This window comes from Strongylocentrotus purpuratus, unplaced genomic scaffold, assembly GCF_000002235.5.
Source record: "Strongylocentrotus purpuratus isolate Spur 01 unplaced genomic scaffold, Spur_5.0 spur5_scaffold_14, whole genome shotgun sequence".
In the NCBI taxonomy this organism is placed as follows: domain Eukaryota; kingdom Metazoa; phylum Echinodermata; class Echinoidea; order Camarodonta; family Strongylocentrotidae; genus Strongylocentrotus; species Strongylocentrotus purpuratus.
In genome coordinates this window covers 8937854-8954713 of record NW_022145599.1, presented here as the reverse complement: position 1 = coordinate 8954713, position 16860 = coordinate 8937854, and the positions used below count along the sequence as shown (strand labels likewise).

General features: G+C 35.6%; 1 protein-coding gene across 1 annotated transcript in view; it reads right to left on the bottom strand.

Annotated features, from left to right (window-relative positions):
- Positions 1-2437: 2437 nt before the first annotated feature.
- Positions 2438-16860, bottom strand: part of LOC579128 (protein piccolo) — a 69126-nt gene continuing 54703 nt past the window's right edge. The window contains exons 18-22 of the mRNA XM_030984980.1: positions 13237-13365; positions 10973-11681; positions 8294-8424; positions 4746-4932; positions 2438-2774 (exon numbers count right to left, since the gene is read on the bottom strand). Coding sequence (XP_030840840.1) covers positions 2629-2774; positions 4746-4932; positions 8294-8424; positions 10973-11681; positions 13237-13365 — 1302 coding nt within the window. The 3' untranslated portion in view covers positions 2438-2628. The remainder of the gene's footprint in view (positions 2775-4745; positions 4933-8293; positions 8425-10972; positions 11682-13236; positions 13366-16860) is intronic.

Genomic DNA, 16860 nt, shown 5'->3' with positions numbered 1-16860 from the left:
CTCGCAAACAAGAAGCTTAATGATTTTTTTGTATAATTAAGATCACTGAAGTAAATTTTGGCTGCTGAGAGCCAGAAGGGTGTTAACGCTCATCAATTTTGCACAACAAAATTAATTAAATTATCCCTAATGGACATTTTTTTTTTACACCGATAAGATAAATACCACTCCGTTCTCGACTCAACCATCACAAACACAACCAAATACTAAACTCATATACACAGCGGCCTCAGATATATCAATCAATAATTTTCTTTATTAATATAGAACCTCTATACCTTTTTATCTTATCAAAACATCAGAAGCTATTCAAGACACATTAAGAAGAAATCAAGCTAGGCTATGAAAAGAATGGCAAAGAATGAAATTAAAAGGCAAATTCGCAAATCGAGTAGCATGGTAGTGTCATAATAGTCGAGGAATGCCAGGGTAGAAAGATACGCCAGGCAAAGTATGATATAATAAATTGCTGAATGCCATCAGCTTTCTTTTCGTAGTAAATGTCATGAAAATTTTCAGTTCTTTACAAATAATCTCAATTTCTATGAGCACTTAAAATACCTTAAGTCTGAGCTTAGCTACATTCTCCAAGAAAATTCTATAAGAGCATTTTATTCCACGCGTAAATACCAAGGTGCTATAGTATATCCAATCGGTTTATGTCGGATTTTGTTATTGAATAGTTCTTTTACTAACAAATAAAGGGAGAAAAAATGCATAGCTGTGATCGGAAAGTCTTAATTGAAATATGAAATATATCTTTGGTATTAGTGCGGAGATTGCAGGAATTAACCACCCACATCTTATGTATGGAATAGAAATACAAAGTGCTAATGAAATGAAGGAGATTAATAGGTACCAACACAAATAGAGAAGAGAAGGAGAGAGAGAGAGAGAGATAATGAGAGAGAGAGAGAGAGAGAGAGAGAGAGAGAGAGAGAAAGAAAGAAAGAAAGAAAAAGAAGAAAAAAAAGAGAGAAAGAAAAAAAAGAGAAAGAAGAGAGAGAAAGCAGAGAGAGAAAGAAGAGAGAGAAAGCAGAGAGAGAAAGAAGAGAGAGAAAGCAGAGAGAGAAAGAAGAGAGAGAAAGCAGAGAGAGAAAGCAGAGAGAAAGAGAGAGAAGAGAGAGAAAGAGAGAGAGAAAAAGAGAGAGAGAAAAAAGAGAGAGAGAGAGAGAGGACGATAGGATTTATGCGAGGAGATATTGATTATATAATTTATGTTTGGAGCCAGAAGGGCATTAACTCATACCTTTTAACACAGAGTTAACACCTTCTGGCCCTGAACAGACAATAATTATACAAACACATCAGCACCATACATCCTGATGCAAGAGAACAATGGATGATAGCAGCATAAACATAAAGAAACAAATGTGAATTCATGAAACAAACTAGCATTAACAAAAAACAGATTGCATCTGAACAAGGACAGGTTCACTTGCTACTGGAATAGAATTTGTGAACATTTCACCTCTACACAACCAGACCTAAACATAAATCATTTATACCGATATGACTAAATATAAAAATTGCCCTTTTGTCTCAATTTCGAACTCTTCTATACACATCTTTCTATCCTCTTTGCTATACATGGAATCATATACATATTGCATTTCGAGAAAATAGAATGGCCCAAGATTTTTGTACATTTGTACAACATTGGTATAATAATCATCTTTTCAAACAATTTGATTCTCTCTGTAATGATATAAAGTCTAGTATGAGTAAAAGAAAGAACAGAGTATACAATTAATAGTTTTGAAAAACTCATCTGATTCAGATGATCTCATTTCAGAAACTTGGATATTTACATGTTTTAACTTCTCTCTTTTTTCATAGTTAAGCTCATGATTATAAAATGCTTATAATTATATCCAATAACTGAAAATATATTGCTGATACCTTGAGATACACATTCACTGTTTATATAAATAATATAATTTTATTTGGATTACTTTTAATCGAAAAGTAAATACAAGCATATCAGCAATCTTTTCTAAATTACATCAAATCTTTCCTACAAATAGGAAGCTAAGCTTTGCAATAATATGAAAAAAAATGTACTAACTGTACAAATAGTAAATATTGTATCATATCAAGCACAATGTCATAAACATAAGTAATACAATTTTATATAAAATGGTCATTTTAAAAGGTTCAAGAAAATCATAGGTCTCTTCATGTACGGAACATAATTTGTCAAAGATGATATAATATTTGTATAGGTATCATAATCTTATATCATCAGCATTTCAACAACATATGACCTTCATTAATGTTATAACAGTCAAGGGCAACACACTGGAAATTTAAAAAAACTGAGCATTCTAAATCAGACACAATGGCCTCATCCTTTCTAAGTAGCGATTGGTATTACATGAGCACTCATCAACTGTCATTACAATTATTCATGATTTCCAAGGTGAAAGTAGACACATTTTTTTTGTCTCTGTGCACAGCTCGTCAAATCAATTCCTAATATCGGGATCCTGGCAATCACAGCACATTGTATGCACAGTTGAAGCGTAATTAAAAGCACACACGTACATATGGAATGAGTTGCATACAAGCAGAATAGATGAAGAGTGTTACCGATGATATAATATATGAATGCAAGGCTGTGGGTCTTTAAGTATTGATCGCATTCAGTGGATCGTCAAATATATTTGGAGCATCGGTATCGAATATGGAATCTGAGGCCTCCTTTGTTGTCTTCTTCTTGGCTTTCGTCTTTTTGGGCTTACTGGAAGGCGAGGGGTCGGCAAAGATGTCATCTGTTAGGAAAATTATTTAACAAAGTGAGGAAAAGAGAAGGAATTTTTAGTGTAAGGAATCACTGAAAATATTGTGGTTGTCATCACTAGATATATCTTCTCTTTCCATCATGTCCAAGGTGCTTAAATTTTCACTTCTGACAATCAATGATTGAAGAATGTATTGGGTGGTATCACTGCACACATCTTACCCATTAAATGTTTCTTCTTGGTGTAAATTCATAATTTTTTTAAGAGCAAAATTATAGTTATTCATGACTTTACTTAGTTCATATCATAGAGTAAATATTATTCAAACATAATGAAAACCTGGGTGAGTACAAATACCATCATATAAAATAATTAAGCAGTATTCTATTGAGTATATTACCGCCTTCCTATTAAAAACAAAAGACAACACAAACAAAAACAAACGAACATGATATAAAAAAGAAGATATGCATATCAGTCTTTGTAAAATACATTATGATCGTTGATTCCAAGCAATAGATAAAAAGTCACAATAAAAAGAAGGAAAAAAATGAGAGTAAAATTGCAGACTGAGAAGGAAACCTAAAAAATGTGAGTTATTTGATGATGCCTGCTTGCAAACTATTGGGGTTGATTTTCTTTTGGAATGGAAAAACCCTCATTTTTATTTCACCTTTACAACCCCTTAGATAATGCACCAATGCACCTCCATAATAAATAACAAAATTCATTAAACGCCCAACCACACTGGCATTTATTAGTTCTTTTATCAGTCATTTTGAAACTTGAATGTAATGCATTCATTACTTATCAAGTAGCCATCTTTTCTTTGTGGAGAAAAACATATTTATCACATTTTTAGCTTTGCAAAAAGCCTCCAAATGCCTACCCACATCTGCATTTATTGGTCCTTTTATGAGTCATTTTGAAACAAGACTGTAATGCTTTCATTAATTAACAACTAACCATTTTTTCTTTGTGAAGAATAACATTATTTATCAAACTTTTAGCTTTGCAAAAAGCCTCCAAATGCTCTTTGACAAACAGACCGCAACATATTTATGTATTCTCCGCGGGGGACATGCTTTTAAAGAGAAGAGAAGCGAAAAGAGGGTGACATTTTGGCAGCAACTGGAGCAGAGCTCTCAAGTATCTAAGGAGAGAATAACCGGTGTGTTGTTTGCTGACAAGCGATGCTTGATAGGCTTTCAAGTCGTGAATAAGAGTTATTTTGGAGCAGTTTATAGCCCTCCTTGGGATAGAGCTAGACACGCTTAAATGTTGAAGGGGAAGGGGGCAGGGTGCTGATCAATATTGCAAGATATGTATTCTCTCTTGAATGCACTGAGGGAAGCTAATGAGAGATGAGATCTACAGAGAAAAGAAGAGAGAGAGAGAGAGAGATGGAGAAGAGAGAGAGGGATAAAGAGATGGAGAGAGAGAGATGGAGGGAGGGAGAGAAAAGAAGAGAGAGATGGAGAGAGAGAGAGAGAGAGAGAGAGAGAGAGAGGTCAAATTCACAAGAGGCAAGGAAATGGAAGGAGAAGAATGTGACAAGAGATATTACAGCAGAGATACAGTGTGAAAGAAAGAGAGAGAGGAAGAAAAATAAAGAGAAAAAAATCATACTGGAGAGATGATTATGTAACAAAAGAGAAAAATACAGAAAAAGTGAAAGAAAACATACTTCTACATGTATATGGAATAGCTTTCAAGAAAATAAGAACAAATAATACTCAATAATTGCACAAAGTTCAAATGATGTAGAAACAGAGATCAAGAAAATGAAAAGAAAACAAGATAGCGAGAAGGAGACAGAAGAGAGAGAGAGAGAGAGAGAGAGAGAGAGAGGGAGTGTGAGAGAAGAGGGAGACAAGCATACAGACGGACAGACATACACACACATAGCAAGAGAAACATGTAGAGACACAGGTTTAAGAAGTGCTTCACAAACACATTTGCAAAAGGACATTGATCTCTGTCGGTGACCTCTGAACTTACCTCCTCCGACATCCTTGAAGATGGCTTCTTGGGCCGGAGCCGTCGTCGTCTTCTTCTTCTTCTCCTTGGGCTTGGCGGGAGGGAGGTCAGCAAAGATGTCAGAACTGCCAAAGAGATCCGCGTCGGTGGCTTTTGCAGCTTTGGCTTTCGTCTTCTTGGGCTTCGCTGCAAACAAGTCATCATCATCCTGTCAAAAAGAGAGATGGCGTATATGTAAGAACCATACGTTAAGATTTGTAATCTTTAAAATTCTTCCGCATTCAAACCTGCTTTAGTGACCACCCGTCTACAAAGACCGCTTTTTTTTGTTTCCTTTGAAAGTGGTTTCTTATTGAAACATGTACTAAAGGAACCTGTATACAGAGAACACATTTTGAGTTATTCTTGGGCGGTCGCTATAGACAGGTTTTGACTGTACTTTAAGTTTATTCTGAATTTTCTTTCAGACTCTTCCTTTTTTTTCAACTACCCCCTTAACGTTGTAAAATGTCTAAATTATGTACTTTGTATACATGCTGGGTTGTTCTGTAGACGAAGAAGATGATTTGTATGATTACTGTTTTTGCACATGTCTCTACATGCCTGGTATATTATAACTTGTCTTAACTATTTATGACTGATAATACTTTTTGAATATTATGTTCTTAAAGCCTCTATAAATTGTTGGGAGCCCTAAATTGTATTCTTTCATCAATATTCGACTTCAAACACATTTGTTTTGAAAATCCTTGCAGAAACATGTCTTAAATGACATCCTCTTTCACATTATGATACAATTTAAGTAAAAATGTTCTCATCATTTTTGGGGCTCCCAACACTTTAGAGTGGCTTTAACTTTAGGTCTTTTAAATGTCATGTGACACAATTTTATTATACAACATAAATGTCAACCATTTTCATTCCTTTTGTGTATGAAATCCAAATTATGGGTGAAGAAAAATATTAAGGAATTTTCATTTAGACCAACATGAGATTCATTCTTTTCAATTACTCATGTCAGACAGAGAATATAAAACATAAAAGCCAATAATATTCATATCCTTCTTCAGTCTTCGTATCTAATTGTTAAAACAATAAATTTTATTTCACAGACGCAATCATATCATTATATCCTTTATAAAATGTTACATATCCCCTGCAACTCGTTGAAGTCAACTTGGACCAATGCAAATAAAATCTGGGCACCCCTTAAACATTAATATCCTAAAGCAATGCAAATTAAATCTGGGCACCCCTTAAACATTAATATCCTAAAGCAAAGCAAACATATTTCATCAGATATCAAGTATACGATATGGAAGGTGGATAACCAAAGGTATGGACACTGCCCCTGGTTCTGGGTAAATCAAACAGGGAAATTTCCCCTCCTTTGTTAAACATGTTGACAGGCCTCTTGACAAATAGTAATAACAAATGAATATTCTCTTTTATCATTTTGATCGACAACGCTCAGAAAGGTTAACCTTATTGATTTTCTCATACTGTAACGTTTTTGCACTGCCAATTAGAAGGACAGATCCATATATATTTATCCTCTAAACTGGCGCTATTTTCTGACGAGTCAAATATTGCCAATGGATATATTCTTAAAAGGAATCCTCTTGCTTTTGCTTTAAGGAAGATTATCCATCTTCTGTTTGGAACATTCTCATGTTACCAGCTTGGCGGAAAAAAACTATTTTTCAAAAAGAAAGAATTTCCAGCAGTCATAATGTCTCTTTTCAGATGAATTATCGCCAAAGTGCAATTTGTCTCAAAAACACTCCGTCTTTTGCTTTACGAAAGATTATCCATGTTTTGTTTGAAACATTCTCATGTTGCCAGTTTGGCGGCAGAAATTTTTTTAAACAAAAAAAGAATTTCCATTACCAATTTTGGATGAATCAAATATCCAGTATTGCCAAAGTGCAATTTGCCTCAAAAAACACTTTAGTTTTTTGCTGTAAGAAAGATTATCAATGTTCTGTGTGTAACATGCTTCCATTGTCAACTAGCTCTTATGCTGATGAGTCAAGGTTTGCCAATGTGCCTCAAGAGCCTCAAAGGACACACTTGTTGTATGCTTCGGCCTTCAAGGAAGATTGATCTGTACTCCACAGTGACTAGAAGCTACCCAAGACCATTACAGCACTTCTATTTATTTGTATCACTAGCAAAAAAAGAGGGTTAAAGAGCATTCGGGGATGGGTACTGAACAAAAGAATGTGAGTCAAATGGGCCCTGGGGAGAATGAACGCTAACATAAATTGGATAAGAGGGAGAAACTGGGGCAAATACATGGCATTTTACGGCTGGATTGTCCCGGGGAGGAGGGCCGATAGGGCATAGGAGTGTCCAGAGAATGAAGTGGCACTCGTTAAAAAGATATCTTATGGAGTGTAAATTGTTGAGCATTTCATGTGCTACTAATGATCTTATGTGGCATATGCCCTTGATAATAGTATAATTTATCTATATATGCTGTCTATTATCGCCTGTTTGAAAGCCGGAATGGCATCGATTCTGTGTAACCATGATATATCCTTACTATAATATCATACTTTCATACATGTATTTGTAGGATTTCTTATTCAGGACTTAGCGGCAGGGTTAAAATACCGGCACCTAGAAATTATTGAAGAATAAAGGTGAAAACCTTGAAAGAAATATGCTCTCAAGGCAATTTCACTAAATTAAAGACAAATTTGAGCATTCAGTTGGTGATATGTTTCGTCATTATTACATTTCTATCCGATTATAAGCTATTCTGTCGAAACGTTTGCAACTGTGTTTCAAGGAAAACTGAGTCTACATACAAAATGCTAAGATACTAGTTTCAATTTCGATTTTGTTCTTATAATTTCATTTGGAATGTGGAAGGTGGAAACACACAGGACGCGAGCAATGTGAAAGGGGGAAGATGATGGGAGTAATGTGGAATTGGTAACGGATGATTGATGACAATAGACCTGGAGCCCGTTTCATAAAACATATTATCTATAACAAATGCTAGATTTCTATGACAAATTTGTTCTTAGCCAATCAGATGCAATGATTTCAGTAGCTTGTAACAGTAGCTTGTAACTTGTTATTGATATCAAGTTTTGTGAAACACCCCCCAGTACTAACATATTCATTTTTTTCTTCTTCCTGGTGACGAGTTATTCAATTTACCTACTGGAAATTTCTGAACTACAATACTTGGAATCCAGTTTGCATACAATCCTTATTGCAATAAGTGCCCCTTTTCATTTTTGAGAAGTGCCCCTTCACCTCTGATAATTGCCCTATTTAAATCTGAGAGGTGCCCCTATTAACAAAATTATTGGTGCCCCTTTTCTTTCAACAAATGCACATTTCCTTTATTATAAGTGCCTCTTTTTCATTCTCAGGCAAGCTTTGAGGTTGTCAAGAACGACCTTTGGCTACAAAGTATGCATCAAAAGTTTGAATATCTTCGTAAACCGGTCTATTTGAAGGGGATTTATAAATTACGGTTGCAACATGAAAGGGTAAACAATAATACAAAGGGGGTAGTAAACAATGGATGTAATGTGAAAGGGGCTTACCTCCAAGACCTGTGCCTTCTTCACTGCCTTCTTCTTCTTTGGTTTTGTGGTAGTGGTGGTGGTGGTGGGCGTGGTAGAGACGGGTGGGGGCCCACCAAAAAGATCGGCGTCGATGGACACAGAGCTTGTATCTAGACATAGTGAAACACCACAGAAATACAATTTAATAATTAATCTTGATTTATTCCTAATTTCTGAAATCAATGAAATGTTTTAAAGAATTGCACATAAAGGAATCTTTTTTTCTTTCTAGTTTAATGTACAGCATCTTTGATGTGGCAAAATAAAGAAGTACATGTCACCCTATAACAAACAAGGTAACATTTGGGAAACATTTTGGAGAAAATTTGAGAAATAAAGTTATTTCCTGTGTATTCAGCACACATACTGTACTTGTATATTGACTATACTTACTAGGTCCATTTTTTTTTGTAATGGAATAAATGATGATCCCTATATTCCCATTTTTTAAATCCAAGAACATGAGACAAGAACATTCTATATGATTTTTTTTAATTTACATTATACAACAAAGGTTTTCCCTGAATTTCTTTATCCACATGTATTGAACTGCACAATCATATAATCCATTTTAATCAAAGTGGCCAAATCCCTTTGTAAGGAATATTAATCCACTCATCAACACGGAAAAATAGTTCTTTCTACTCATCCCCCCCCCCCCCCTCTGTCTCTCTCTCATCTCCACTCTATACTGAACAATAATTGCAGATGTCACATTAGATGATAAAGTGTTTCCTTATATATCATGATCTCTTATAAATAAAAGGAATAATCTCTCTCATATATGTAGGACAGGTTAACGTTATATAAATGTTACATAATTTCTAAATCATTACACTATTGAAAATGAACATACATTATCACACTGTCGGGGCTATCCAGATACTTGACTTAATGTCACTGATATTCATAAATGGTGAAAGTGAGAAGCCTTATATACATGTATCATGATCTCTTATAACTAAAAAGAAATAATCTCGCTCAAAATCAAATATGAAGGACTTATCAACGTTTTCTAAAGTTTACATAATTTCTAATTCATTCTATTATTGAAAGTGAACATATCACACTGTCAGGACTATGTACCTGACTTTAATGTCACTGTTATTCATAAATGGTGAAGGGGAAGGCCAGTTCGTACAACCAGTGCAGGGGCGGATAAAGGCAAGGTCGTTTGTACCAAAGTTATAATATCCCTTGAGACGAATACTGGATACATGTTCATGACAGTTATGTCATCATTATTCATTTATGCACCGACAGACAGTACATTGCATGGAGCACAGTTGGAAGTATTCTCCTCGATAGGGGGAACAAAAGGTTTAAATGAAGCACATGCATCCACGGGGCAGTGACCATTCTAAAATGCACGAAGTGGGATTTCGCTGTGTGTAAAAGATTGGTGGATATTTGGGGTCATTTGTACTATTTTGTCAACTACAAACTTATCTATTGGCTTCCCTGTCATGGAGCCTTCATCACCCTCTATCTCCCATCCTCTTGTTTATACTGAACACTACGTATCACGATGTAACATGAAAGAGCAGTTTTCTTGAGTGCCACTGACCCTCTTAAACTGACAACCTGAAAGTCCTGATTTTGTAGCTTAGGAGGCAACTAAAAACTGTCATCACTGTTTCATGTGATTTTGTGCAGCTCACTGTAAATGATCTCTAAACGTTGAAATTGGCAACCCTTAAAGAAATCATCCAGATGCATGGCTGGCAACTCATCTCTTTCTCTCTCTCTCTCTCTCCCCCCTCCCCCTCTCTTTCTCTCTCGCTTTCCATCCTAGCTCTCCTTCCCTACCTCTCTCTTTCTCTCTCTTTATCTCTCTCTATTTTACTCTCATTCTCTCTTTCTTAAAAAAGATCAATATGACTAGAATAAAATATAGCGTGCCATGAAATATCTATAAGTACAGAGTAGCTGTGATCTTTCTTCCAAACACAGCCATAAAAATGCAAAAGACCTCACTTCAAATGCCAACAGGCTCTTCTCAATAAAAGGAAACCATGTTTGTTTGCCTTTTATGTGTTTAGAAAGCAAACTGATATGCAATGCTCAAAGATGACGGATCAATATTTCTCCTACCATATCAATGTTATTATCTCTCTTGCCCTCCCCCTCTCTCTCTCTCTCTCACCCTCTATCTCTCTCTCTCTCTCTCTCTCTCTCTCTCACCCTCTATCTCTCTCTCTCTCTCTCTCTCACCCTCTATCTCTCTCTCTCTCTCTATCTCTCTCTCTCTCTCTCTATCTCTCTCACCCTCTATCTCTCTCTCTCTCTCTCTCTCACCCTCTATCTCTCTCTCTCTCTCTCTCTATCTTTCTCTCTTTCTCTCTCTCTCTCTCTTTTGCCCCCTCTCTCTCACTCTCTCTATATCTTTTTCTCTCTCTCGTCCCCTCTCTCTCGTCACTCAAAATTATGCAACTTGGCACATGCATACATGCTGTAGGTACAGCAACTAATAATTTTTTTTAAAAATCATTACCAATCAATTATTCATTTATAACATTTTCACATAAAGTGCATTATATTGTCATATGACAATCTCTGTGCTATCACAGGCAAACTGACTAATTTAACAGCAATGATACTAACCATCTTGAAAATGAGGCACATTTTCAAAAAGAATCAATAGTAAACATATCTTACCTTTTGGCTTTGTCTTCCCAATGTCTCCAAATAAATCTTCATCGATTGCAAGGTCAGTCAAAGTCGACCTCTTACTTTTAGTGTTTGTCCCTGAGGCAAAGATATCCTCATACACAGGATCGACTTCCATTGAGCTCTGCTTGCTGCTGTGTCCAAGAACGGGAGGTGTGGCGAAGATATCGTCCAGGGAAGCATCAAGATTGACTTGTGGCGGTTTGGTGAATAAACTGTCACCAGTATCATGAGTCCTGCTTGGTTGTTTCTTGGTGGCGGCGGCGAATAAGTCACTATCACCTTCTATCGAGAACGGTCGCTCCTCTTTTGTCTTGCTGACAGTCTTTTGAGAAGGGTCCTTGCTGGAGCCGTTGGTGGCACTTGAGAAGAGATCATCATTAAAGAGGTCGTTTGATGGTGTTGGTTTCTTTGGTTTGGCCCCTGCTGATGGAGGAGGTTGTGGTCCGTCCATGTGATCTTCAAGCGTCCTTGAGGCAGGTTTCTTCGCAGGGGGAGGAGCCGGAGCAGCAGCAGCTGAAGCAGACGCACCATGGTCAGGCTCGTCGCTGGCCAAGTTCTGGGTGAATGTTCGGAAACCATCGTCAGGTTGTTTGGAGTCGTCACCCCAGAGGGCCGGGTTGGAAGCGGATGCAGCGGCTGCTTGCAGGCTTCTCCTCGAGGGAGGTCTTCGCTTGGCTGATACTCTCGCTCTCGTCTGCAAAGAATAAAAAAAGAGTCAATCACTTATGTTCTTTCTTCAGACGGATCAAAGTCATTTTTTTATCCCTTAAGAACAAATGGTATTATAATTGACTATATAAATACATGTATTTCAAATTTATCATCAGCCTTTTACACCCTTTAGGCAAACAATGAATGCAACAAACAGAATGCAAATTTATTTTACTGCAATGTTTTTTATAAGCTTATATCAAATTTGACTTTCATTGTAGAATAATAAATAAAAAAATTATCCTTCTGTACGTATTTGTTTCAGGTACAAATCATCCTGCCTCTGATTGGAAAACAAGTGAATGCAGGCCAAAAATCTACATCCTTAAATATCTGATGCCTTGGTTCTCGTAACATCTTTGTTAACATTGTCATAAATTTATCTAGTCGGCATGAAAAAATATCATCAGAAGCACATATCATAGGTTCTCAATCGTTTTCAAAAATTTATACTGATATAAAGACAGATCAAATTGTTGTGTTGACGAAAAATTCTATAGCTACTCCTTGAATTATATTTGCACAGGTAGAATCACAATAACAAAACTGCCATGCTACTTCTGACAATGGACGAAGAACGATATCACTGACATAATAGCAGACCATGAAAGGTCACTCAACAGCTTGCGTTATACGATATAGTCTCTTTTTAATGAGGGTAATCATAATTATCTACCCATATCTCCCGATGAAAATCATATCACACTTCAGGGAATCAATTATCTACATGCTGGAATCGTTGATGACATGTATTTTGATCTTATTTCCACTGGATTGTACATGTACGTCAATTTGTGAAAGATCGGGGCAAGGTTGATTTTTGTAATGGTCGATTTAATGTTGCAATGAGTCTGCAAATTTTGTTGTGTCCGCATCTTCAGCCATTGTGCAGCAAAAATGGATTATTTCCAGTGTCAGATAATAATTAGCTTTTTTTTCACTAGCATTTCTCATCTTTCCTCTAATTCCTATGATAGTCTCCTGCCTGATCTATGTTTTACATTATTTTTCAGCGGAAATATTGGTGCATGGACAAAACTGTTATACGACTGTACTGCATCCAGGTTATAAACCCATTACAGTTTTAATAATGCACAATACTTATTTTAAAAACATTATCTTAACTTTTATTGTTTTTGTTGTAGAAAATCTATGGAATCAATTCTGTGGGCTGTTATGAAATGGAGTGACTATTTTCCATATAAGAAACAGTACCAAGAAAAACCTTTCCACGACCAGTTTGGTCGGCAAAAGATTTTCAATGCAATAACGTAAACCTCCAACCAACCAAAATGGCTAGGAAACCAATCGCAGACCTCTGACAACCTTTTAAAGACTGCCAAAAAACTTGGTGCGTCCTCTGACAACTAAATCCCGACCAGTGGTTGTCTAGAGTCGGCGACCGGTCGTACCTCTAGTGTGATTTAGGCTTTATGCAATAGTCTGACATGAATGCAGTATAGTTTATTTGTTCTAGATCATTGCTGAAATAACAGCCAGATTGGTCAAGCTATTATCAATAGATCATTATAGAATACCTTTGTCGGATTAATATCCAGCGTCTTGGCGACGGCAGGCTGGTCGAAACCCACTCCTGTTGACTCTACCACCCTCTCTGGCGGGGCAGCACCAGGCCTGAGCGCCGTTGGATCGATGTTCAAATTAGCCTGTAAGATGCAAAGAAATCTTGTCAATGGATGGTCCACAAACTGATAATTAATTCAAGCATTTTGATATCAAGATGCAGTTAGTGATGTCTGAAGAACTTGTTCAAGCAACAGATAAAATACTACACACAAACAAAATCTCTCTCTTAATATAATTTTTGTTTTCTTTATCAGAGAGAATAAGAAATCCTGAAAAAAACTGTGATGTACCAATATATATATGGTATATATATATTGGTACATAAGAAGAAAAAACAACTTTCATAATAGATTAATAAGAAATAATGAGAAAAACAATTTGTATTAAATTTTGGCTGTGAATGAAGATATCTAGCAGATAAGATGCAAATGTCTGGTTTGATATTATTAGATATGGTTATGATTAAATTAGAGTTTATATAACAAATGAAATACAAATCACAAAGAGAAATTTATAGCAGGATAATACAATTATATGGAAGTGAGTATATATCACAGTGGGGTGAAACAATATTTTAATAATGGAATATGGATACATTCACACATCCAAGTCAAAGACAAGCTCAACTAGATAAATGAGAAAATATTATCATTATGAATAGTGTACTTGTACTGGTATTAACATAGAGAAGAATGGGTTATAAGACAACAGACAGGAGTATAATATCATGGACACTACATTAACTGTTTAAATTGGTGATAGCAAGTCATGGATAGAAAACACGAGAACTGTGATACACATGCAGCTTTCAATAACAAACATGACTTTTTTTTTTATCTTAACAGCCATGCGTACAGAATCTCAAATCAATTAGATTGCCGACACTGCAATGAACCCATGTACGGAACGCATGGGTACTTGGCAACCTAAACAAATTGAACCATAAGGAATTACCAAAGCAGGCATGCAATGCACAGTATGGCTGACAAATATTATAATAATGAAAAATACATGAAACTCTTTGCACAGAGGAACACGATCAAGTAAAAAGTCAGTTTCTTGGGAGACTTTTCAAGCAATAAATATCAATTTGTCTAATAACTGTGCTAGAGAGGAAATTGGAAATGTTAATAATCAGAATGGCCCAGGAAATATTTAATGGTATATGTGCTTAAGAAATTCATTTTACTACTTTGCACAAATATTCCTCACTTATCTCTATTTCAGCATTGCTATTAAGCAGGAAATTAGGTCAATTTCTATCAACTGTTCTTTTTAATTATATATATAAAAACAAATACAATGACATTTTATTCATTCTATACCTTATAGTAAGTGCTGTTTCTATTGAAGAAAGTGAAGATTGCTACCCAAGGCCCTCAAATTATGCACCTGTGTGTAAGGTAGTTGTTTAGGTGTCCCTTATTTTTATATGTTACGAATCTACTCATGACTTGGTAACAAAAATAAAGGGAAATTTTCTTTGATAATATGAACATATTCCTCCTATGGTCACTAAATCAACCTTGTTTTGCGATGTGAAGCAAAACGGTATCAAAATAGATAGTTTGGAATTAAAAAAATAGTATCTTCTGAATATAAACTCATAATTCATATATAGGTACTCCATCTTATGTATTCATTCTGACAGTTAAGGTAGTAAATGCGCTCACTGACACCACGTAACACAAATCTGAACGGAGAGAAAAGTGCATACATGTCAGTGGCTGAAGGTACCTTTCACATATGGATGCATCTCACGATCTTTGATAATGTCTCTATCAATTTGCTTGTTGGAGAATAATTAATGTCACATATTTTGGGCAAAGTGATCCCCTCTCACATTTTTTCGTTTGTACTGGGGGGGGGGGCAATATTTGGATGAACATAGACAAAACAAACCGTAGAAAAGTCGCATGGTCTCCTATCATTCTCCAAATGTCATAGAAATTATCATATATATGCACAATGTTTCTAAAGTGCATGTATATGTGTAATCCTCCTTGTTGACTAATGGCATATGCATAGATTAACCATTGTTGAATCTAATTGAATTCGATGCTATTCGTAGCTTCTAGTTTAACCCGCATCTTTGCATCCGTCACAGACCAAGATAATAGAAACCCTTTTTTTCTTCATACCGGTAATACAAATCAATTTATATGCAGATACTTCAAGACCCTCCAAAACCAATCTCTATTGTAATTTGATATCATAGCTATAAACATGTCATACACATGTACAAGAATAATGTATTGTTAAGGGTATATGTCAAGTTTCAAGTTTTTTCTCCCTCTCCCGTTAATAGGGAGATGGTTAAAGAGTACTACATCATAGATTCCTGCGGCCAAATGATTGAAATGATTGAAATGATTGGGAATAATATTTTGTTAAAGGTAATTGCCTTACATGTATTCGTTATTAAGAAAAAAAAAGAGGGCAAAGAATCGGATCATAAATAAGCAAAGTGTAACAGAGTATTGAAGGGACTTGGTAACATTGTTCAGATAAGAGAAAGTTGGGCTAAGGTAGTGATTTCAACGCTAGATGAAATTTTGAGTGAAAACAGACAACTACAAATTGGGAAAAACTGATCTGATCGATTCTTTTATTCTCCCAACTACATTATTACATTTTAATTACATTTTAGGTGAATGTAAATCGTCACAAAGTAATGAATTGGCTTTATATACCATTCCAGACATTTAAGTGATGACAGATTTTTTAAAGCCTTTTCTATGTCTTATTTTCATGGAAAAACGGTTGGAAAATTTAAAAAAAATGATTGGGAGAATTTACTATAAGAAAGTATCTCACAGTGACGCCTTCAAAGAAAAGTACAGTAGAAGGAATATGATAGGTAACATGTCATACAAAAATTACGCAGTTTTTTCATCAACTTTCAACAATGTTACCGAATGTTTAAGAATCATGCATGGGTAAATCATTGTTAGGGACATAAAGAAAACTAATTAGTTTACAGCAAATGGAATATCCTTTATCCTACAATAAAAACTAAATGTATTTCCAATTTTTCTGTCACCATTAGGTTATGTCAATACAGTTTTTGAATGGTGGTTTCTTCTTTTTTCCTTGGAGGGGAAGGGGAGGGGAAGGGGAGGAGAGGGAAGGGGGGGGGGTGGGGGTGGTTTATCAACATTAAGTCATGGATGAAATATATTTTAAAAATGCGCACATCGGTCTAGCACTATCAGGGAACTTGGAAATGTATTCATTGATATGGTCGAGAAATATACCACAAGCTTCAAGTTGTAGGTCATATTTATCAAATTGGTAAGCTATTCATGGATAAACAATTTCTTGTAAAATGTGTGAAAAACTGTATTTGAGTGATCAAGACAAATTTAGATGAATGTTATATTTTCTCTTTAAATTATATTGGCAATGGTGCATAATACAAAAGGCATTAGTATGCATTGTATAGCGTCACTTCGATCAATACTTAGGCACAATAGCAATGGTAATGATATCAAATTAGTTGTGGTGAGTGGGTATTGTGGAGGAGATTCAAGCTAAATGCAATTTCAATAATCATCGCGATGGGGGTAATAGAT